The sequence below is a fragment of the Mustelus asterias genome, chromosome 1 (genome assembly GCF_964213995.1).
Source record: "Mustelus asterias chromosome 1, sMusAst1.hap1.1, whole genome shotgun sequence".
NCBI lineage: Eukaryota > Metazoa > Chordata > Chondrichthyes > Carcharhiniformes > Triakidae > Mustelus > Mustelus asterias.
The window spans coordinates 185878583-185903971 of NC_135801.1; the positions used below are offsets into that span (position 1 = coordinate 185878583).

General features: G+C 45.2%; 1 protein-coding gene across 2 annotated transcripts in view; it reads left to right on the forward strand.

Annotated features, from left to right (window-relative positions):
• slc4a11 (solute carrier family 4 member 11) overlaps positions 1–25389 on the forward strand; it is a 218406-nt gene that overhangs the window by 84425 nt on the left and 108592 nt on the right. For both annotated transcript variants that reach the window (XM_078224199.1, XM_078224209.1), the window contains exons 5-7: positions 4720–4951; positions 8410–8491; positions 15699–15822. In XM_078224199.1, the coding sequence (XP_078080325.1) occupies positions 4720–4951; positions 8410–8491; positions 15699–15822 (438 nt within the window). The remainder of the gene's footprint in view (positions 1–4719; positions 4952–8409; positions 8492–15698; positions 15823–25389) is intronic.

The following is a 25389-nucleotide window of genomic DNA, read 5'->3' on the forward strand; positions in this document are numbered from 1 at the left end:
GCAGAGGCAGAATGTCGGGTATAGCTACACCTTTGATGATGAAATGGTTTGAGGCCATCAGTATCTTGGACTGCAGCTACCCCTGCTGGACCTACACTGGAGAATGTTTCAGTTGTTGTTCCTCGTGTTGTCCAGTTTGACTGGGATACAGTTGTGGAGTCTGGGACCAGCACTGAGTTCTGTCAAGTGCGATGGGGGAGGGAGGGAGTGAAGAAACTCGTGGTCTTACCATATTGGAACCTAACCTGTAGGATTTACTGGGTTTAGTCATGATCTCTTGCAGTCACACATGTTGCTGCAGCAATTCTTGGTCTATTTAAAAAGGAATGGATGGAGCACTGTGACTAACCAAAGCCTATTTTCCACACCATCTATCCAGAGATCATTATAGATGCCATTGAGGTACAGCACCATTCACTTGGGGTGTTGTGTGGGTGGGAGGGAGGGTTGGTCAGCACAGTGTTCCCGTCACCAAATCTGATTTACAAAATGGAGTGAGCAGATAAGTGGTCAGGTGAGCTAAGTCTGGTATTTATGTCTCTGTGGAGTGGCAGTTTCTAGTACTCTATTCTTCTGGATTCTGGGGAAGGTGCACTGAGACCTGGGTGTCCTCGTGCACCAGTCGCTGAAGGGTAAGCATGCAGGTGCAGCAGGCGGTAGGGAAGGCAAATGGTTTGTTGTTTGATCCTTTCCATGCGAGAGGTTTCGAATACAGGAGCAGGGATGTCTTGCTGCAATTATACAGGGCCTTGGTGAGGCCACACCTGGAATATTGTGTGCAGTTTTGGTCTCTTTATCTGAGGAAGGATGTTCTTGCCCTAGAGGGAGTGCAACAAAGGTTTACCAGACTGATTCCTGGGATGGTAGGACTGACGTATGAGAAGAGATTGAATCGGTTAGAATTATATTCACTTGAGTTCAGAAGAATGAGAGGGGGATCTCATTAGAAACCTATATTTCTCATAGAAACCATAGAAGCCTCCTATCCATTGACTCTGTCTACACTTCCCGCTGCCTCGGCAAAGCAGCCAGCATAATCAAGGACCCCGGACATTCTCTCTTCCTCCTTCCGTCAGGGAAAAAGATACAAAAGTCTGAGGTCACGTGCCAACCGACTCAAGAACAGCTTCTTCCCTGCTGCTGTCAGATTTTTGAATGGGCCTACCACGCACTAAGTTGATCTTTCTCTACACCCTAGGTATGACTGTAACACTACATTCTGCACTCCCTCCTTTCCTTCTCTATGAACGGTACGTTTTGTCTGTATAGTGTGCAAGAAACAATACTTTTCACTATGTTAATACATGTGACAATAATAAATCAAATCAAAAAATTCTTACAGGAGTAGACAAGATAGATGCAAGAAGGATGTTCCCGCTGGTAGGGGTGTCCAGAACCAGGGGTCATAGTCTAAGGATAGGGATAAACCTTTTCGGACTGAGATGAGAAGACGTTTCTTTACCCAGAGAGTGGTGAAGCTATGGAATTTGTTACCACAGAAAGCAGCTGAGGCTAAAACATTGTATGTTTTCAAGAAGAAATAAAATATAGCTCTTCTGGCGAAGGGGATCAAAACATTTGGGGGAAAGGTAGACTCAGGCTATTGAGTTGGATGATCTAATGAATGGCGGAGCAGGCTTGAAGGGCCGAATGGCCTACTCTTCCTCTTTTCTATATTTCTGTGGATGTGAATTTTGTTTTCTGGCTTGCAACTGGGAAAGTTGTGGCTAGCCGCCTTAAACTTCCTTCACCACAGCAGGCGAGTTCCCCTCACGCTGGCATGGGAAGTTGAATTGCTAATGAATACAAATTTGAGAGCCTTGGTGTTTGCAGTTTGTTCATTTAACTGGTCCTAGTGCCATCCAAACTTGACAAGAGTCAGGGAGGAGGACCCCTCGCAGCATTGGCTTGATCCATTTTATGAGAATATAACCTGATTGTTCTTTTCCCCCATTTAGTCAAAAGAAAAGGTCTCTTAAAGGTCTCTTGCACTTGTTTTAGCTGCTTTATCAGCATTCCAAGACACACAATTTAACCAAATACATGTTTCACTTGTTCAGTATCGGTATCAGTCTGGTACCTGGCCTCAGAGTAATCCCAGTAAACACCTCCCCCAGGTTTTGGAATAAGCAACCCTTGCTTCCACACAATGTTGTTTTTCAGTCTCCACCCCCCCCACCTATTGTCTCATCCCCATTCCTCCTCACCTCACTAATCTCAATACCAGCTACAGCTCTCTGATCGGACAGTTCTAGCCTCTTGGACATCCTCTATTTTTTCCTGATTGCTTGGCCATTGATGTATCTTTGTTTAGGCCCTAAGATCTGAGGATTTTCTCCCCCTACCTCTCTGTCCCTTTCTCTCTTAAAATTTCTTTCAAAAATACATCTCTGATCAAGCTTTTGGGTCACCTTTATCACTATGTAGCTCGGTGTCAAATATCAGTTTAAAGATCTCAGGACGTTTTGCCAATTTGAGCATTAAAATCAATAGGATCCCTATAGTGCAGAAGGAGGCCATCGAGCCTGCACTAACTTTCAGAAAGATCATCTTAGCCAGGCTCTATCTCCATAACCCTGCACATTTACCATGGCTAATCCCCCTAACCTACACAACTATGGACACTAATCGGCAATTTAGCATGGCCAATCCACCTAACCTGCACATCTTTGGAGGAAACCCACGCAGACACAGGGAGAATGTGCAAGTTCCACACAGCCAGTCACCCGAGTCTGGAGTTGAACCCGGGTCCTTGGCTCTGTGAGGCAGCAGTGCTAACCACTGTGCTGTATAAATGCAAGTTGTACTTTTTGGTGGACAATTGTCATTTTTCTGCAGTGATGATGCTTTTAGTCACATCCTGACATTGTCCCGTATATACCCTGCTGGTTTGGGGAAGGGACTGGTGGAATATTGCTGCTTTCTTCCTCCTCGCCTTAATGTTCATTCCTTCAATAGAAATCTGGGAAAGAGGGAATGCAGCAGATGATAGGTTTATAAAATGCATTCAGGAATTAATTGCAACTGGTGAGAACGTGTGAATTAGGAGCAGGAGTCGACCACTCGGCCCCTCGAGTCTGCTCCGTAATTCACAAAGATCATGGCTGCTGTGATTGTAACTTCAATCCCACATTCACCCCCTTGTTTACCAAGAATCTATCCAGCTCTGCTTTGAAAATATTCAAAGATTCTACTTCCACTGCCTTGTGAGGAAGAGAGTTTCAAAACCCCTCAACCCTCAGAGAAAATTTCTCCACTTTTCTGTCTTAAATTGACAACCCCTTACCTTTAAACAGTGACCCCCCCCTAGTTCTAGGTTCTCCCACAAGAGGAAACGGGCGGCACGGTAGCACAGTGGTTAGCACTGCTGCTTCACAGCTCCAGGGTCCCGGGTTCGATTCCTGGCTCGGGTCACTGTCTGTGTGGAGTTTGCACATTCTCCTCGTGTCTGCGTGGGTTTCCTCCGGGTGCTCCGGTTTCCTCCCACAGTCCAAAGATGTGCGGGTTAGGTTGATTGGCCAGGTTAAAAATTGTCCCTTAGAGTCCTGGGATGCATAGGTTAGAGGGATTAGCGGGTAAAATATGTGGGGGTAGGGCCTGGGTGGGATTGTGGTCGGTGCAGACTCGATGGGCCGAATGGCCTCCTTCTGCACTGTAGGGTTTCTATGATTCTATGAAACATCCTCTCCACATCCACCTTGTCAAGACCCCTCGGGATCTTCCTTTTCCAAACTCCCAGAGGTGGCACAGTGGTTAGCACTGATGCCTCTCAGGGCCAGAGACCCGGGTTCGATTCCCGGCTTGGGTCACTGTCTGTGGGGAATTTGCTCTGTGTCTGCGTGGGTTTCCTCCGGGTGCTTCTGAGGTTAGGTGCATTAACCTGAACAGGCGCTGCAGTGTGGTGACTAGAGGAATTTCACAGGAACCTCATTGCAGTATTAATGTAAGCCTTAAGTCTAATAAATTAACTTTTAATTTTAACAAGCCTTGTCTGTCTAACCGTTCCTCTTTGAGAACCCTCCCATTCCTGGTATTAGCCTGGTAAATCTTCTTGGAACCGCTTTTACAGGGAAAATGCATTTACAACCTTAAATAAGGAGATCAACACTGTACAAGGTAGTCCAGAGGTGGTTTCTGTACAACTGAAGCATAACCTCACTACTTTTATATGTAGTTTCCCTCGCATTAAACAATAGCGTTCTATATTTGTTCCTGATTACTTGCTCTACCTGCATAATCACCTTTTGTGAGTCATGCTCTAGGGCACCCAGATCCTTCTGCATCTCCGAACTCTGCAATCTCTCACTATTAGATTAAAAAATATATATTTTTCCTCCCAAATTGGACAACTTCGCACACTTTCCCACATTATACTTTATTTGCCACCTAATCGCTTAAATCCTGCAGCCTTTCCTTCTCCTCCATGCACTTTATGAACAGTGTGCTTTGTATAGCTCGCAATAAACAATACTTTTCACTGTATCCCAAAACATGTGACAATAATAAATCCGATATATTCTTCTGGACTTTCCTTATGTCCTCCTCACTACATATCCCATCTTTGTATCATCAACAGATTTAGCAACCACACCTTCTCTGCAGATATGCTGCTTTATCTTTGTTTTGGAGGAGAAAAGCTGTGAAACGCTCGTCTCCTTGTTTTTGATATTTTGAGACAGCAGCCCGAGTGTGTGTCCCTGTTTCTTTTTTCCTTTGCAGTACGTGAAGTCGAAGAACTTTGAGGAAGAAGTGCGAGCCCACCGAGACTTGGATAGATTCCTTGCGCAGGCCAAAATCCTGTTGGACGTGTCTGCCCTGACGCTTGAAGATACTCTGCGTGAGATGCTCAAGCACGTGGAGGAGGAGTTGGGAAGTGCAGAGTCCAATTTTAGCATTGACGAAGTCATGATTAATCTATTCACCGATACGGGCACTTTACAAGAAGGCAGTGGTAATGTTATTGCGTCGGCCCGTGAATTCATTCTGAAGAGGAATACTCTTGATTCAACATCACTAATATCTTGGCCGATTCTCTGCTTCTTTTCACTTCCTTGACTTTGATTCTATCCTGAATCTACAGACTGCAACTGGATCTTTTTGCTCTGCTTGGTGTTGGTTGCTCAAAGCTTCCTGTTTCTTTCCTCCATCCACACTTATCCTCCTATTAATCTTGAGGGGGGAGTTAAAGTTCTTCACTTCAGACTCATTCTGTAACCTCCATTTCTTTTCATCTGCTGCTCCATGCATCACAATTCCTCTGTTGCTATTGACTTGCCCCCTTATTTCTGTCTTTAATTCAGGGTCTCAAACTCCTGTTATTTCTCCATTTTCTTGCCTACAAATTAGAGTGTGCAAATTTGTATGCATCTTGAGAACAATCACTTGCATTTATATAGTGCCTTTGGATGGTAAAATGTCCCAGCATGCTTTCCTCAAGCAATACCCCTCTCCCCATCAAAATCCTACTCCTCCACTTAAAAAAAAATCTCTCTACCTTCTGTACTTTCCAGTTACGACCCATCTCCAAAATGTTTCCTTTCGAAGAGCTCTGGTTGTGGCTACCATAGACTTCTTAAAAATTTCATGTGGGCATCGCTGGCAAGGCCAGCATTTATTGTCCATCCCTAATTGCCCTTGGACTGAAAGGCCTGCTAGGCCATTTCAGAGGGCAGTTAAGAGTTGACCACATTGCTGTGGCTCTGGAGTCACATGTAGCGGCACGGTGGTTAGCATTGCTGCCTCACAGCGCCAGAGACCCAGGTTCAATTCTGATCTCGGGTCACTGTCTGTGTGGAGTTTGCACATTCTCCCCTTGTCTGCGTGGGTTTCCTCCGGGTGCTCCGGTTTCCTCCCACAGTCCAAAGATGTACAGGTTAGGTTGATTGGCCATGCTAAATTGACCCTAATCATGATGTGGAGATGCCGGTGTTGGACTGGGGTGGGCACAGAAAGAAGTCTCTCAACACCAGGTTAAAGTCCTACAGCTTATTTGGTAGCACGAGCTTTTGGAGCGTTGCTCCTTCATCAGGTGAGTGGAGTGGAGTAATTGATCCTAGTGTTAGGGGACTAGTAGGGTGAATACATGGGATTAGGGGGATAGGGACTGGGTGGAATTGTGGTTTGTGCAGACGCGATGGGCTGAATGGCCTCCTTCTGCAGAATAGGAATTCTATGTCGGCCAGACCAGGAAGGGATGGCAGATTTCCTTCCCTAAAGGGGCACTAGTGAACCAGATGGGTTTCTACGACAATCAGTTGTTTCACGATCACCGTCACTGGGACTAGATTTCAATCGAATGTTTGTTAATTAACTTCAAATTCCACCAGCTGCTATGGTGGGATTTGAACCTGTAACCCCTGATCATTAGTCCGGGCCTCTGCTCCCTGCTGAACTGACATTACCACCAGTAGGCTGCCATCTCCCCTAATTTTGTTCAGCGACAGTCCTGTGAGGTTGCTTGAGATGTTTTCTGATGTTAAAGGTGCTATATAAATGCAAGTTATCAGTTAAAGCAGAAGAATCTCACCTCTTATAAAATAATGACTCGTGTAGCATTTAATTGTAAATATTCTACGGCACATTATGGGACCACAATGAGCTGAGAGCAAATTAATTTCACGACAGTCAGCTGACGGGCGTTGGCGTGGGAATGAGAATGAGGCTGGTTATCTTGTATCCGATTGGCCTACATGGATTTGGGATATTTGTTCCATAATCCTTTCCCAAATCATTCCCACCCAATGGATATTTGATAGTGTGAAATGTTTGCCTGATTAGAGTGTAATGGCTTGGATTCTATGCATGATGTTTGTCAGATCTGTGTAAGGATAACCTTGATGTGGAGATGCCGGCGTTGGACTGGGGTAAGCACAGTAAGAAGTCTCACAACACCAGGTTAAAGTCCAACAGGTTTATTTGGTAGCAAATACCATAAGCTTTCGGAGCAATGCTCCTTCGTCAGATGGAGTGGTCTCTGTTCTCAAACAGGGCACAGACACAGAAATCAAATTACAGAATACTGATTAGAATGCAAATCTCTACAGCCAGCCAGGTCTTAAATGCACAGACAATGTGGGTGGAGGGAGCATTCAACACAGGTTAAAGAGATGTGTATTGTCTCCAGACAGTACAGCTTGTGAAATTGTGCAAGTCCAGGAGTCAAGCTGTGGGGGGTTACTGATAATGTGACATAAATCCAACATCCCGGTTTAGACCGTCCTCATGTGTGCGAAACTTGGCTATCAGTTTCTGCTCAGTGACTCTGCGCTGTCGTGTGTCATGAAGGCCGCCTTGGAGAATGCTTACCTGAAGATCCAAGGCTGAATGCCCGTGACTGCTGAAGTGCTCCCCCACAGGAAGAGAACAGTCTTGCCTGGTGATTGTCGAGCGGTGTTCATTCAAGGATAACCTTGGCATTGGCTTCGCAGTTGTACCATTATAACCATCCAGTCAGGTCAGAAAGTCATAGGTTCAGGTCCCACCTCTGGGAATCATAGAATCCCTACAGTGCCGAAGGAGGCCATTCGGCCCATCAAGTCTGCACCGACTCCCCAACAGAGCATCTTGCCAAAGCCTCATCTCCGTAACCCCACATATTTACCCTGCTAATTCCCCTAACCAATATACTTTGGACGCGGGGCAATTTATCATGGCCAATAAACCTGAACTGCACATCTTTCAGACTGTGGGAGGAAACCGGAGCACCCGGAGGAAACCCACGCAGACATGGGGAGAGAGTGCAGACTCCACACAGTCACCCAAGGCTGGAATTGAACCGGGTCCCTGGCACTGTGAGGCAGCAGTGCTGACCACTGTGCCACCGTGCTGCCCAATCTAGACTGACACTCCCAGCGCAGTAGTGACGGGGTGCTGCTCTCTGTTAAAGGAGGATGTTAAAGTGAGGCCCCATCTTCTGTTTCAGGTGGACTTGAGGGATCTCGGGGTGTCTCTCAAAATCCATTCCAATTGCGAAAATCTTTGGAAATTAGCTACTACTGCAATTTGGGAAACATGGCAGCCAACGTGGGGAGTTCTGCTTCTGTCTTGGCCGATGCAAAAATTAAAAATTCAGATTACCTGCTCATTATCTCGTCGCTGGTTGTGGGAGCTTGCTGTGCACAAATTGGCTGGAGCGGCTCCTACACTACATCAGTACTTCAAAGATGCTTCAGTGGGCTGTCACGAGCTTTGGGGCATCCTGGAGTTTAAAAAAAGGCATTTGTATAAGATGGTCTGCAGCTGAAGAGGTTTGGTCCAAAGTGTTTTGATATTTTACAGCAAGTCATCGTAGTAATGATGCAACTAAAAACTGCCTTTTGCGTTAGCAACTTGGCTTGGTCCAAACACTAAAGTCTATGGGAATAACTTGCTGTGAATTAATTGAATCACAAGTTTGTTTTTCCTTTTCAGTGCACCTCCTATCAAACACCATCCAAGGGGTTTCTGCCACAGCGACTGGCGTTCAATACCAGCAGTCCTGGCTCTGCCTTATGTAAGTAGCTCTTAGCTCACATCCAACCAGGTGCTCTACTTCATTTACCACTGGGGTGTTCAGTGAGGAGCTATCGGTAAATGGCACCCTTGCTGGATTCTGATCCAGGACAAAAGGTCAGCACCTAATCCCACCACGCAGCGATTAAACCCGGATTGGCGTTTTGTTCTCCCCAAGTGGGGCTGTAACGGAATAGTGACGTTTGACTACTTCACCTGGAATGAGTTAAACAATCGTGTCATGCCGATCTTCTGAATCGGAACAGGATCTGCGACTGTAGTTTTTTGGAACAGTCCAGACTATTTAATTTATAATAAAGCTGCTTCCACTGAGGCTGTTTATGTTGACTCCACAGGTCTCCGATAATGTCTTCACTTTTTATTTTTTCACGGGATATTTCTGGGGATATTCTGGCAGGGTTCGTGGAGACCTTTCCAATCAGAATTGCTCTTCATTCCGACACCTCTCCCTTTTGTCCAGTCTGTGTGTTGTCTGGTCACCTGCTACATTAACGGAAAACAAGTTGCAATGTAGTTGTATCTACTTCCTGTAATGTGCACATTTCAAACACCCATTATTCTGTCCCCTTTGGCTTTTACTTTAGCCTTCCTCCTCTCTCTCGTTGCTGGCCTGGGTGTTTTTAAAATTCATTCTTTTAAAAAAATGTTATTACTGAGTGATTTATTTTGTGCAAAAGCGAAAAGTTATGATGTGGGAATCAATCTGCTGAAAGATGGTAAAATACCGTATTAAATTCAACGTGAATATAGCCAACTGCCCTTTTTTTCAACTTTTTTTTCAATAACAGAAATGAAACAGAAGCTTATGGGTTTTAAGAAAAACATTGAGTAAAATATTGGGGCTGGTAGGATTGAGCCTCCTATATTGCTGGCTCTTTCCCACTCGTCAACAAACCTCGGAAGATGTCGCCCTGTGTTGAGAGTAACATGGTGGTGGTTGTTTGCCGAGAGTTATAGAGGTTTACAGCATGGAAACAGGCCCTTCAGCCCAACTTGTCCATGCCGCCCTTTTTCTTGATCACTAAGCTAGTCCTAATTGCCCACATTTGGCCCATATCCCTCTATACCCATCTTACCCATGTAACTGTCTAAATGCTTTTTAAAAGACAAAATTGTACCCGCCTCTACTACTACCTCTGACAGCTCGTTCCAGACACCCACCACCCTCTGTGTGAAAAAATTGCCCCTCTGGATCCTTTTGTATCTCTCCCCTCTCACCTTAAACTTATGTCCTCTAATTTTAGACTCCCCTACCTTTGGGTAAATATATTGGCTATCCAACTGATCTATGCCCCTCATTTTATAGAAGCCTATAAGATCACCCCTAAGTTTTCAGGGAAAAAAGTCCCAGTCTATCCAGCCTCTCCTTTTTAACTCAAACCGTCAAGTCCTGGTAGCACCCTAATAAATCTTGCCTGCACTCTTTCTAGTTTAATAATATCCTGTAACTCGATGGGAGCTCCATCACTAGTGGGAGAGTAACTCAAGTTGAGCAGTTGCTCCCATTCTCTGCGTTGCAAAACCTCGTCTTCATTCACCTTGTACCATTGCCAGCATCTGGCTCCGTTCACCTTCCACTGAAACTCTGATGCCCAGCTTCACACTGCTGCTGCTCCTAATTGTGTCTCCTCTTATATCATCACCCAAGCAGTAAGGCCAGGAGAATGTTGAGTCACTCGCTCTCCTGGGCTGGTGAGGTAAATGTGAGGTGATGCATTTTGTCAGGACGAATATAGAGAAGCAATATAAAATAAGGAGTAAAATTCTTTAAAAAAAAAAGGCTGCAGATGCAGTGAGACCTGGGTGTTAAAGTGCATAGATCAATGAAGATGGCAGGATAGGTGGAGCGAGTGGTTAATAGTGTCTAGTATTCTGGACTTTATTAATTAGGTGCAAAGAGTACAAGGGCAAGGGGGTTAGACAAGGTGGCGCAATGGTTAGCACTGCTGCCTCACAATGCAGAGACCCGGATTCAATTCCGGCCTTGGGTCTGTGTGGAGTTTGCACGTTCTCCCCGTGTCTGTGTGGGTTTCCTCCGGGTCCTCTGGTTTCCTCCCACACTCCAAAGAGTGAGGTTGATTGGCCATTCAAAATTGCATGTGTCTGGGGGATTAGTAGGGTAAATGCGTGGTTTTACGGGGATAGGGCCTGGGTGGGATTGTTGTTGGTGCAGGCTCGATGGGCCAAATGGCCACCACCTGCACTGTAGGGATTCTATGATTTTAACTAATACAAGGCACTTCAGTTAGACCTCCGCTTGCACGTTGTGTACGGTTCTGGGTGTCACACTATAGAAACATAGAAACTAGAAGCAGGAATAGGCCATTGCCTCCCCAGTAGCGGGACTACATTCATGTAGAATGGATTAAAATGCTGAAGCTTTGATCCTGTATTTTGTCAGTGGGTCCTGGCTGTATCATCTGCCCTCCCTGCTAACCCACTGTTAACATCTTGGAAAGTGTTAATGGGAAAGCTCTTTATTGCAGCTCATGTTCAGGCTGAAGTGTGAATTTATGGATGTGTTTGATGATCTGCTCAGGCTGATCAAGGGTGGACTTTTACCCTGAATATCATGAGGCACCGTGAAGATATCTTACTTGGAAATATTCATCGTACACTTACTATTGGCTTCACTGTGTTGCATAGCTTGAGGCACCGTTTCTTTTATCTGCCCCAGGCTATGTTAGGTAGGTGGCTATTCCAGTTTCTCTCTCAGTTGGATCACATATGGATGCACTTATTAGGTAAATATATTTTTACATTTACAGATTTTTCAGGAACAATGTAGGCATTGAACAGGGAAGACATCTGTTTGGCATACTCTTCCCTCTGAGCAGAAATCTGCTTTGGTAGGAAAACAGGGTTCCTAAAGACCCCAAAACCTGACTTGGTGCCACAGTAATCTTTCTGCATTCAAATTCAGATCTGAAACCTTGCCAGAGTAAAATTATATGTCAATGAGACAACTTTGCCTGTTTTTCCCAGCATAGCATTACCTTCACCCTCGATGAAGGTGCAGTCTGGTGCTGGGACTTCACTACCAGCATCTCGGGTCTCTAGCACCAGCCAACACTCCCCCCTGGCCAGTCAGCTGGTGCACAAGGAAGACCAGTGCTGAGCGTGACCATCATCACCTCAGATCATGTGTTGAGGGGGCATGGGTTTAAGGTACGAGGGGCAAGGATTAAAGGAGATGTACGAGGTGGGTTTTTTTTACACAGAGGGTGGGGAGGTGCCTGGAACTCGCTGCCGGGAGAGGTAGTGGAAGCAGATACGATAGTGACTTCTAAGGGGCGTCTTGACAAATACCTGAATAGGGTGGGAATGGAGGGATATGGTCCCCGGAAGGGTAGGGGGGGTTTTAGTTCAGTCGGGCAGCATGGTCGGTGCAGGCTTGGAGGGCCGAAGGGCCTGTTCCTGTGCTGTAATTTTCTTTGTTCTTTGTTCATATGAACATACACACAGATTAGGGGCCTGTTTGGTGCCTCGTGCCTGCTCTGCCATCCGATCAGATCAGCCATGATCTTTATTTGTTTTCTACATTCCCATCTACACCCTGATGCTTAACCAGAATATATGTACCTCTGCCCTAAAAATGTTCAATGACCCCCACCCCACACACCCCCCCTCCCCCACACGCCCCCCTCCTCTAAGGTAGAGAGTTCTAAAGATTCACAACTCTCAGAGAAGATAAAATCTCCTTGTCTCTGTTCTATAAGGGCGACTCCTAATTTTAAAACCATGCCCCCTACTCCTGGACTCACCCGCAAGAGGACACATCCTCTCCACATCCACCCTGTCAATACTGTTCAGGATCGTGTATGCTTCAATCAAGTCACCTCTCGCCCCTCAAAACTCCAGTGGAAACAAGCCCAGCCTGCCAAACCTTTCCTTTTATAAGACAACCCGCTCATTCCAGGTGTCAATCTGGTAAACCTCCTCTGAACTGCCTCCAATGTATTTGCATCCTTCCTGAAACAAGGGGACAAAAACTGCGCGCAGTATTCGAGATGTGGCCCGTGATTCTCTTGAATGAAGAGTAAGTGCTGTCGCCAGCGGGAAAACCGGATTGTTCCTGGCTGCCAACACTAACCAGGTGGGATTCAACCACATTTTGCTGGGAAAAAAAAATCCCCAACGGGAAATACACCGCCGGCCAGCCCAGCTTCAGGGCACCCTGATCTTGGAGACCACCCCTCCCCCTCTCCCAACTCCACGGACATGGCAACCCCCCCACAGACATGGGGAGCACCTTCACCTCAGAGAGACAATCTCCCTCCCCTACTGCTACATGGAGGGACAGGGACACACGCGCACGCACACACGCGCACACGCGCACACGCGCGCGCACACACACACACACACACACACACACACACACACGGCATGAGGGTGACCCAGCCCCACCCACCCCACAAGAGAGACATTTCACTTTGGGGTCATCGGAGGTGCGGGTCCCGCTAGGGTGTCACTGCCAAGATGGCAGGTGGCATTGCCAGGTTTGCAGGGGAAGTCTGTGCCACGTTCTTCTATGGCTGAAAACAACCTCCAATATCAGGCATGCTGTTCAGGCATAAGAGGTTGCAAAAGACGCACTATGGGGGGTGGGGGGGAAATAGTCAGGCTGTGCACCTGGTCTTTCTTAGAAGATTTTCAGAACAGAGACTGTTTTTAAAAAAAACCGTGGCAGCTAAAAAGAAGAAGCACTTCAAATTTAATCAACTGTGAAGGAAAATAAAAACAAACAAAGCTACTGCCTACTGTGAGATAGTCTGGACCCGTCAATCAAGATGCTAGTTAAAGGTACAGGTACTTGTAATTGAATGTAAACAATGTCTTTCTAAGCATTTAGGCTTCTCAGCATAGCACGAGGCTTGAAAAAGATAAAGGGCAATGAAAGTGATTGTGGAATAAAGTTTGTTTATTAGTGTCACATGTAGACTTACATTAACACTGCAATGAAGTTACTGTGGAAATCCCCTAGTCGCCACACCCCTGTTTGGGTACACTGAGGGAGAATTTAGCATGACCAATGTACCTAACCAGCACTACTTTTGGACTGTGGGAGGAAACCGGAGCACCCGGAGGAAACCCACGCAGACACGGGGAGAACGTGCAGACTCTACACAGTCACCCAAGCCGGGAATTGAGGCAGCAGTGCTAACTAACCACTGTGCCACCCTAATTAAGCAGTTCAAAGATTTCCAGCACACCGGAGGCAAGACATTCTCATTTAGTGGACAGATCATTGAACATGCTGGGAGCCTGTGTTCCAATGGACACATTTCTGCATCTCCATCTCGTATGTTAATGGCACACTTATTTTGACCCGTCTTATCTAACTAAATTGAATGGTTCTTGGGTCTCATTGGATGAAGTGAGGATTCATAGAAAATAATAGCAGAGGAGGTGGCCACTCAGCCCATTCTGTCTGCTGACTGAAAGGAATTCATGTTTTGGCCCTTGGCACTAGCCCCGAATATGGTGGTTCTGGCATGTCTGATACTGCATGTGTTAGACGCTTTCTGCCTCTACAACCACCCCTCATCCCGGCCACTCTCTGGTCAGATAATTTCCCTCCAATGTCTTCACTCCCCTCATCTAAGTCATTGATATCAATTGTAAAAAGTTGAAGCCCCAGCACAAATCCCTGCAGCTTCCTCTCCCTTCCATCTTTTGATTTATCGCTATTACTGGAATGTTTTTGTATCCTCTATAGTGAAAACAGAAGCAAAATGTTTGTTCACTCAATCTGTCATTTCCTTGTTGTCTACTATTAATCCCCATTTTCACACTCTAGAGGACCGATACTCACTACTTTTCCTTTTTAATCTGTTTTTATATTTTTAGCTAGCTTCCTCTCTCTAATTTCTTTCTCCTGATTAACCTTTTAGTCATTCTGACCAATCATCTGACCTCTTTGCACAGTTACATGCTTTTGCCTTGAGTTTAATGCTTTCCTTTACTTCATCACTGATGGTCCTCCCCTTCGAATTTTTCATTATAGTAGGAATATACTTATTCTGAAATATCCCCATAAATATCTACCACTGCTTCTCTGTTGATCTATCCCCTAGCCTAGTATCCCAGTTCAGTTAAGCTAGCTCAGCTTTCATGTCCACCTAGATTCTCTTATTTAAATTTAAAACACTAATCTTAGACCCACTCTTCTCACTTTCATGATGTTGTCGCTTCTACCTCAGGGTGTCTTTGCTCTGAGGTCATCAATTAATCCTTTCACCTTACACAATACCAAGTCTAGTATAAGATACTCTCTGGTTGTTTGCAGAATATGCTACTCTAAGAAATTATCTTGAAAACATTCTATGAACTTCTCATCCGGGCTCTTACTGCCGATCTGATTTTTCCAGTTTGTGTAGATTAAAATCACCCAGGATATTAGCCATTTCTTTATCATGAGCACCCAGTATTTCTCCTTGTATACTTTGTCATATATTGTGATTACTTTTGGGGGCCTGTAGACCACTCCTACCAGTGACTTCTTTCTCTTACTATTCCTCATGTCCTCATCAACTTTACCTCTAACTAATGCCATCCTCGATCAACAGTGCTACCCCTCCACCTTTACCTGGCTTCCTATTCTTCTTGTACATCATAAGTCCCTGAATATTCAGAACCTAGTCCTTCTTATCATGTAGCCACACCTCCATACTGGCTATTTATTTCAATGTGCGCTATCAATTGATTTAGTTTATGAATGCTGTGTGCATGCAGATGTAGAGCTTTTAGTCTTTTTGTTATCTTTCATATAATCTTGATTGTTGCCATATTCCTTCCAGCATTCTTTGACAAATAGTGGTTTAGGAGTGGGGATTCGAGCGGTGATCTTCGTATTTATCTATTCATTTCAGCCACTCTAACCTCTGATTTTGGTCAATTGTAACAGCCTTTCTGCTTCATTGGCTGAGGCTAACTCAGTACAGAGCAGTGCTTAAACTTGTGGGGAAAATGTAGCTATTTAGTCATGAAATTTAAGAGTTTGTAATGTATTTCTCTCCTTTTCCCTTGGATTGAAGCTAGTTAAGGCATTTTGCTTTTTCTTGGCATTTGTCTGGTGTATGATATGGAGATGCTTCTCGTGATGTGTTACTGCAAAATGTTTCTCCATTCCAGACTTAACACTTTCCTAAAATTCTTGCACTGCTTATCTCCCTTCTCTCCCGCAGGTGCACTGTAACATCCCTCCAGAGACGACATGTGTGCATATGCCGATTGGAACGGCCTCAGAACTGGGGAGAGAATTGCAATGAAATGCGCTACATTATACTGATCCTGGTACCGCCAAAAATGGTAATAATATGCAACTTTATGGATGTGCTTTGACTTCTTCCGGAAGAGATGGGGAATGGGAATCTCACAGAAGTTGGAACTGTTTTGCCTGTTCTTGATTTTATAATCTCCACCCAGTAGGTTTATCTAACCTGGACACAGCAGTTCAATGGCGTACTGGGTGAATGCTGAATTGTCAAAGATGTGGAGGTTTTTTTATTTTGGACGGAACATTTGAGGGTCCCTGTTGAAGTTCCTGTTACGAGTAGAGGCCGATAACTTTTCAAAAGAAACTTGAATTCCCAGTTTCCAACAGGAAGGAATTGCATGCCAAAATGTCATGTTTTTGAGACTTTTACTGTAGCAAGTAAACTAAAAGAAAATTGACTGAACGCTGAAGCAAAACAAATGAGGAACGGTTGAGGACTCTGGGTCTGTACTCGTTGGAGTTTAGAAGAATGAGGGGGGATCTTATTGAAACTTGCAGGATACTGGATGTGGAGAGGATGTTTCTACTAGTAGGAAAAACTAGAACCAGAGGGCACAACCTCAGGCTAAAGGGACGATCCTTTAAAACGGAGATGAGGAGGAATTTCTTCAGCCAGAGAGTGGTGAATCTGTGGAACTCTTTGCCGCAGAAGGCTGTGAAGGCCAGGTCATTGAGTGTCTTTAAGACAGAGATAGATAGGTTCTTGATTAATAAGGGGAATCAGTGGTAATGGGGATGAGAAAAATATCAGCCATGATTGAATGGCGGAGCAGACTCGATGGGCCGAGTGGCCTAATTCTGCTCCTATGTCTTATAGTCTAAAAACAAACAAAATGTTGGAAATAGTCAGCAGTGCACACAGTAACTATGGCGACAGTTAACATTTAAGGTTGATTTTTTATCAGAACAGAAGAAAGACAGAAATGTAAGAGTTTTCAAAACAGTGGAATAGGGAGAGAGGACAGGAGGACCAAAAGGGAAGGTAGGTATTAGAATGGAGGGTCGGTGGGATTAACCAACAAAAGACATATGATGCAAAAACCAGAGAGAGTAGTGATTGGTAGATAGTAAAGAGACAGAGGTTGTGTTCAGATAAAGCAAGAATGGCTTCTTGCAGTCGCCTGAATATAACATAAAAGAATAGACAAAGAAACAACCCAGCAAAAGAAACGTACACAGAACAAGATGTAGGCAGAGGTTATAAGTTTTTGAATTCAATATTGAGTCCAGGAAGCTGTAGAGTGCCAACGTGAAAGAGGATATGCTGTTCCTTGAGCTTTATTGGAAAACTAGCAGAAAGGTCAGAATGGGAGCAAAGTGGAGAATGAAAATGACAAGATATGGGAAGCTTTGTGGAACACTTCAGTTCCTGTCCGTAAGAATGACATGGCGTTTTTTGTTTTTATTTCAGATTTCCAGCATCCTCACTATATCCCTATTGACCAAATATTACCTTGTAGGCAACTTCTGCTCTATATTACTGAGTAAGAAGTTTAACAACACCAGGTTAAAGTCCAACAGGTTTATTTGGTAGCAAAAGCCACACAAGCTTTCGGAGCTCTAAGCCCCTTCTTCAGGTGAGTGGGAATTCTGTTCACAAACAGAGCTTATAAAGACACAGACTCAATTTACATGAATAATGGTTGGAATGCGAATACTTACAACTAATCAAGTCTTTAAGAAACAAAACAATGTGAGTGGAGAGAGCATCAAGACAGGCTAAAAAGATGTGTATTGTCTCCAGACAAGACGGCCAGTGAAACTCTGCAGGTCCACGCAACTGTGGGAGTTACAAATAGTGTGACATGAACCCAATATCCCGGTTGAGGCCGTCCTCGTGTGTGCGGAACTTGGCTATCAGTTTCTGCTCAGCGACTCTGCGCTGTCGTGTGTCGCGAAGGCCGCCTTGGAGAACGCTTACCCGAATATCAGAGGCCGAATGCCTGTGACCGCTGAAGTGCTCCCCAACAGGAAGAGAACAGTCTTGTCTGGTGATTGTCGAGCGGTGTTCATTCATCCGTTGTCGCAGCGTCTGCATAGTTTCCCCAATGTACCATGCCTCGGGACATCCTTTCTTGCAGCGTATCAGGTAGACAACATTGGCCGAATTGCAAGAGTATGTACCGTGTACCTGGTGGATGGTGTTCTCACGTGAGATGATGGCATCTGTGTCGATGATCTGGCACGTCTTGCAGAGGTTGCTGTGGCAGGTTTGTGTGGTGTCATGGTCACTGTTCTCCTGAAGGCTGGGTAGTTTGCTGCGGACAATGGTCTGTTTGAGGTTGTGCGGTTGTTTGAAGGCAAGAAGTGGGGGTGTGGGGATGGCCTTGGCGAGATGTTCGTCTTCATCAATGACATGTTGAAGGCTCCGGAGGAGATGCCGTAGCTTCTCCGCTCCGGGGAAGTACTGGACAACGAAGGGTACTCTGTCCACTGTGTCCCGTGTTTGTCTTCTGAGGAGGTCGGTGCGGTTTTTCGCTGTGGCGCGTTGGAACTGTTGATCAATGAGTCGAGCGCCATATCCTGTTCTTATGAGGGCATCTTTCAGCGTCTGGAGGTGTCTGTTGCGATCCTCCTCATCCGAGCAGATCCTGTGTATACGGAGGGCTTGTCCGTAGGGGATGGCTTCTTTAACGTGTTTAGGGTGGAAGCTGGAGAAGTGGAGCATCATGAGGTTATCCGTGGGCTTGCGGTACAGTGAGGTGCTGAGGTGACCGTCCTTAATGGAGATGCGTGTGTCCAAGAATGCAACCGATTCCGGAGAGTAGTCTATGGTGAGCCTGATGGTGGGATGGAACTTGTTGATGTCATCATAGAGTTGTTTCAGTGATTGTTCACCGTGAGTCCAAAGGAAGAAAATGTCATCGATGTCTCTAGTGTATAGCATCGGTTGAAATACACATCTTTTTAGCCTGTCTTGATGCTCTCTCCACTCGCATTGTTTTGTTTCTTAAAGACTTGATTAGTTGTAAGTATTCGCATTCCAACCATTATTCATGTAAATTGAGTCTGTGTCTTTATAAGCTTTGTTTGTGAACAGAATTCCCACTCACCTGAAGAAGGGGCTTAGAGCTCCGAAAGCTTGTGTGGCTTTTGCTACCAAATAAACCTGTTGGACTTTAACCTGGTGTTGTTAAACTTCTTACTGTGTTTACCCCAGTCCAACGCCGGCATCTCCACATCTATATTACTGAAACATACCCTGGTTAATGCTTTAACATGAGCAAAAATCTCCTTCCATTCTTATACTTTAATCCGTCCCTTAAGTAGACACGCTATATTCCAGAATCCAGTCCAAAGTGATTCTTAACGCCTGGGGGCTTGTTTCCCCTTTCTTTCCAGCCACACGTGGGCAGGTGGTGGTGTTGTAGAATTGTTGCTGGAGTAATAATCCAGAGACCCAGAGTAATGCTCTGGACACTTGGGTTCAAATCCTGCCATGTCAGATTGTGGAATTTGAAATCAATAAAAATCTGGAATTAAAAGCCGAATAATGACTATGAAACCATTGTTGATTGTTGTTAGAACCCATCTACAAAGAACAATGAAAATTACAGCACAGGTACAGGCCCTTCGGCCCTCCAAGCCTGCACTGATCATGCTGCCCGTCTGAACTAAAACCCCCTACCCTTCTAGGGACCATATCCCTCCATTCCCATTCTATTCATGTATTTGTCAAGACGCCCCTTAAGAGTCACTATCATATCCGCTTCCACTACCTCCCCTGGCAGGGAGTTCCAGGCACCCACCACCCTCTGTGTAAAAAAAGAACCTGCCTCATACATCTCCTTTAAACCTTGCCCCTCGCACCTTAAACCTATGCCCCCTAGTAATTGACTCTTCCACCTTGGGAAAAGGTTTCTGACTATCCACTCTGTCCATGCCTCTCATAGTCTTGTAGACTTCTATCAGGTCGCTCCTGGTTCACTAATCTCCTTTTGGGAAGAAAATCTGCCATCCTTGTCTGTTCTGGCCTACATGTGACTCTTAACTGCCCTAGCCGCTCAGTTCAAGGGCAATTAGGCATGGGCAAATAATTGCTGACCTACCCAGCAATACCCACATCCTATGAATTAATTAAAAAAAAACTTCTAGTCCGTAAATTATGCCAAGTGTTACCTTGGAGATTCCCCCCTCTAACCAATGTTAGGCAAATTGTTTAGTCCCAGTCAGATCCTCATGGATTTTGTCTCTACGTTTGATCTCGAGCTCTCACCCAGCTCTTGTGTGATAGACCATAGAGGCTTACTTTCTCTCTTTGCATCCTTCCAGACTGACACGATTGAGGTTCAGGGATATTTCGAGTAAATGCCCTGTAAGCTGATCTGAGGGACATTTCTTCCTCTCAAAATCATCTCCATGGCAATGTGAATCACACGGGCCTTGTATCCAGACTGTGATGCTAATTGCTATCATTAAACCTCCCAATTTCATTTTATCTTGAAACTTAATAGACAGTTTAAAGTTTAACTATTTTTGTTTAAAAAAAACTGACATTCCTAGCCCCTTCCTTGGACTTCGGAGTCATGGGACCAGATTTTTCCTACTGAGGCCGATATCTTGAATCGGGAATTTTTTTTGAATGGCCAAACCTGCCATGTGAAGAAAAGACTTTCTGAGTAAGTTTTTCCGGGGAGATGTGCAGGATGAATCTGGGCCCCCTGACTCTGGAAGCAGAGCATAGGTCACCTTGGGAGTGATTTGAATGCCAAGGTGGGCTAATTAGAAAGAAACCTAGCTGTGTTGTAAGATTTTGGCTCCTCATCCCCAACAACCCTTTATATCTGCCACATGGTCCTTTTATACCCCCACCATGTCAAATGATGCCAACTCTCCTTGTGTCCACCCTAGTCCAAACTCAGGAGCCATGTGCAAATGAAAAGAAAAATGCTTTAAAAATCTTTAATACAGTTCTCACCATACAGACTTAATGGTTTAAATAAAAGCTCTCATCATGAATACCTATCTTGAGATTTAGTGAAGCAGTTGAGGCTACCTCGTTGAATGTTTTTAAGGCAAGGATAGATAAATTTTTGATCAGTAAAGGAATTAAGGGTTATGGTGAGCGGGCGGGTAAGTGGAGCTGAGTCCACATAAAGATCAGCCATGATGAATGCAAGACTGGGCGGAGAAGTGGCAGATGGACTTCAACCCGGATAAGTGTGTGGTGATCCATTTTGGCAGATCCAATGGGATGAAGCAGCAGTATAATATGAAGGGTACCATTCTTAGCAGTGTAGAGGATCAGAAGGACCTTGGGGTCCGGGTCCATAGGACTCTTAAATCGGCCTCGCAGGTGGAGGATGCGGTCAAGAAGGCGTACGGCGTACTGGCCTTCATTAATCGAGGGATTGAGTTTAGGAGTCGGGAGATAATGCTGCAGCTTTATAGGACCCTGATTAGACCCCACTTGGAGTACTGCGCGCAGTTCTGGTCACCTCATTACAGGAAAGATGTTGAAGCCATTGAAAGGGTGCAGAGGAGATTTACAAGGATGTTGCCTGGATTGGGGGGCATGCCTTATGAGGATAGGTTGAGGGAGCTTGGTCTCTTCTCCCTGGAGAGACGAAGGATGAGAGGTGACCTCTTAGAGGTTTACAAGATGTTGAGAGGTCTGGATAGGGTAGACTCTCAGAGGCTATTTCCAAGGGCTGAAATGGTTGCTACGAGAGGACACAGGTTTAAGGTGCTGGGGGGTAGGTACAGAGGAGATGTCAGGGGTAAGTTTTTCACTCAGAGGGTGGTGGGTGAGTGGAATCGGCTGACGTCGGTGGTGGTGGAGGCAAACTCGTTGGGGTCTTTTAAGAGACTTCTGGATGAGTACATGGGATTTAATGGGATTGAGGGCTATAGATAGGCCTAGAGGTGGGGATGTGATCGGCGCAACTTGTGGGCCGAAGGGCCTGTTTGTGCTGTGGCTTTCTATGTTCTATGTTCTATGATCTTATTGAATGGCGGAGCAGGCCCGAGGGTCCAAATGGCCTACTCCTGCTCCTAGTTCTTATGTTCCTATTAAAACCTCTAGAACAGATTCTGTACCGGCTGTCCTGTCAATCAGAGCAATGTAGCGGACTTGAACCCCGGATGACATGCTGCAAACCTTTTCTCTCATATTTTTGAAAGGCTGGTGATTTAAATAACTTTAGATTAGGATTGTTAAACAGACATTACCCTGCCTTCAAGATTGCGATCATCGACTCCATAACTTTAATTCGACGGGTTTAGGCCTTTGCAACTGCCAAAATACAGGGATGGGATTTTCCGGCCGAGCTCGCTCCAAGACCGGAAAATCCCACGTGAGGTCAATGGACCTTTACACGGTCCTGTTCCGTCCGCCACGATTCCCGTGGCGGACGGGATGGGAAAGTTCCGCCTATGCTCTGTTTGAGCTCAGCGCTGAATTCACATGGCCCTGGTGGGTTCAGGTTTCCCCTGGATGTGATGTGACCACCTTGCACCTTCTTGTAATAAAGTAACCAGGGCCCCCTTTAATTCTTAATACCCAAGCCATCCAGGCTTGTTGTTGATGGAATTTGTATGACGCCCTTCATTCCTCCATTTTACCCTAAATTAAAGACGCATCAAACATGTCATCAGTAACAATAAAACATTGCTATTCAGAGAAGTGAAGGATGTTCTCCCAGCGTCTTGGTTAATAACCATTACAGTATAAATGTCATCTTCTCAAAAATATAACACCGAGTACTCACCTCTTGTTCCCCTCTTATTGCTGTGTGTGAGATAAACTTGCTTTGTTGATGCCTGCTGCAACAATTGCTGCGTTTCAAAAGTAATTGGGAAACCGATCTGGATGAAGGAAAAACTTGCAGCGTGTGATCTCAGGACGTTCCAAAACATTTCACAGCCAATGAAATGTTGCCATTGTTGTAACGTTGGAAACACGACAACCAGCAAATTCCCACAAACCGTGTTGGTTTAGGGTTAATGGGACCAATATCCTGGCAGGAAGGTTGGCTAAGGCTACTGGGGAGAGTTTAAACTAGATAGGCTGGGGGGAGGGGATCAAAGTGACGTGACTGAGAGTGAGGAAGGTAGCTCGCAAACAGAGAAGGGTTATAGGCAGTGCAAGAGGGCAGGTGGACTGGGAACAGAGAAGGGGAGAGGTCAGACCATAGGATTGAGATGTGTCTACTCTAATGCCAGGAGTATAGTGAATAAACAACTAGCTAAAGGAGGAGAATGCTTGGGAGATGTTAGTAGCGCTTCAACAAACCGGGTCCAGATAAAGGCTGGCATAGAGACACTTTGCCTGAATGCACGAAGCATTCGAAACAAAGTAAATGAGTTGATGGCACAAATCCATACAAATGAATATGATCTAGTGTCCATCGCAGAAACATGGTTGCAGGGTGACCGGGACTGGGAACTGAATATACAGGGTTATCAGGCATTTAGGAAGGATAGACAGGTAGAAAAAGGAGGTGGGGTAGCTTTGTTAATAAAGGATAATATCAGGACGGTAGTGAGAGACGACATAGGCTCTAAGGAGCAAAACGTGGAATCGTTGTGGGTGGAGATAAGGAATAGTAGGGGGAGAAAGACACTGGTAGGCGTGGTCTATAGGCCCCCAAATAATAACTTAGAGGTGGGGAGGGCTATAAACAAGCAAATAATGGATGCGTGCAAAAGTGGAACGGCAATAATCATGGGGGATTTTAACCTACATATTGATTGGTCGACTCAAATTGGACGTTGAGGGCTTGAGGAAGAGTTCTTGGAATGCTGTCGGGATTGTTTCATTGAACAGTATGTTACAGAACCTACGAGAGAGCGAGCTATCTTGGATCTGGTTCTGTGCAATGAGACAGGTAGGATTAAGGATCTTCTTGTGAAGGATCCTCTTGGGATGAGTGATCATAATATGGTGGAATTTCTGATACAGATGGAGGGTGAGAAAGTAGGGTCCCAAACCAGTGTCCTCTGCTTGAACAGAGGGGAGTACGATAGGATGAGGGTGGAATTGGCTAATGTAGACTGGGCGAGCAGACTGGTAGGTAGGACAGCTGAGGAACAGTGGAGGATTTTTAAGGAGATTTTTTTAAGTACTCAGCAAAAATATATTCCGGTGATAAAGAAGGACTGTAAGAAAAAGGATAACCGGACGTGGATAACGAAGGAAATAAAGGAGAGTATTAAAATAAAATCAGATGCGTACAGAGTGGCCAAAAATAGTGGAGAATTAGTGGATTGGGAAAGCTTTAAAGAAAAACAAAGAACAACTAAGAAAGCAATTAAGAAAGGAAAGATAGATTATGAAACTAAACTAGCTCAAAATATAAAAAATGATAGTAAAAGTTTTTACAAGTATATAAAAAGGAATAGAGTGGCTAGAGTGAATGTTGGACCCTTGGAAGATGAGAGGGGGGATTTAATAGTGGAAAACGAGGAAATGGCTGAGACTTTAAATAAGTTCTTTGTGTCAGTCTTCACGGTGGAAGACACAAATACTTTGCCGAATATTAGAGATCGAGAGTTGGTGGGAGGGGAGGTCCTTAATACAATTACTGTTACTAAGGAGGTGGTGCTTGGTAGACTAATAGGACTGAAGGTAGACAAGTCCCCGGGCCCGGATGGAATGCATCCCAGGGTACTGAAAGAAATGGCTGAGGTAATAGCAGATGCGTTAGTAGTAATTTATCAAAATTCGCTGGACTCTGGGGTAGTGCCGGCTGACTGGAAAACAGCTACTGTTACGCCGCTGTTTAAAAAAGGAAGTAGACAAAAGGCGGGTAACTACAGGCCGGTTAGCTTAACGTCCGTAGTTGGGAAGATGCTAGAGTCCATTATTAAAGAGGAAATAACAGAGCACCTGAATAAGAATGGTTCGATCAAGCAGACGCAGCATGGATTCATGAAGGGAAAGTCGTGTTTGACGAATCTACTGGACTTTTATGAAGATGTCACTAGTGCGGTTGACAGAGGGGAACCGGTGGATGTGGTGTTTTTAGATTTCCAGAAGGCGTTCGATAAGGTGCCTCACAAAAGGTTGCTGCAGAAGATTGGGGTACACGGAGTTAGGGGTAAGGTGTTGGCGTGGATTGGGGATTGGCTGTCTAACAGGAAGCAGAGAGTTGGGATAAATGGGTGCTTTTCTGGTTGGCAGTTGGTGACCAGTGGCGTGCCGCAGGGATCGGTGCTGGGGCCTCATTGTTTACCATTTACATAGATGATCTGGAGGAGGGGACTGAATGTAGGGTATTCAAGTTTGCTGATGACACGAAGGTGAGTGGGAAAGCGAATTGCGTGGAGGACACGGAAAGTCTGCAGAGAGATTTGGATAGGCTGAGCGAGTGGGCGAGGATCTGGCAGATGGAATATAACGTTAGCAAATGTGAGGTTATCCACTTTGGAAGAAATAATAGTAAATTGGAATATTATTTAAATGGAGAAAAATTACATTGTGCGACTGTGCAGAGGGACCTGGGGGTCCTTGTGCACGAATCGCAAAAACTCAGTCTGCAGGTGCAGCAGGTGATCAAGAAGGCGAATGGAATGTTGGCCTTTATCGCGAGGGGGATAGAATATAAAAGCAGGGAGGTCTTGCTGCAACTGTACAAGGCACTGGTGAGGCCGCAACT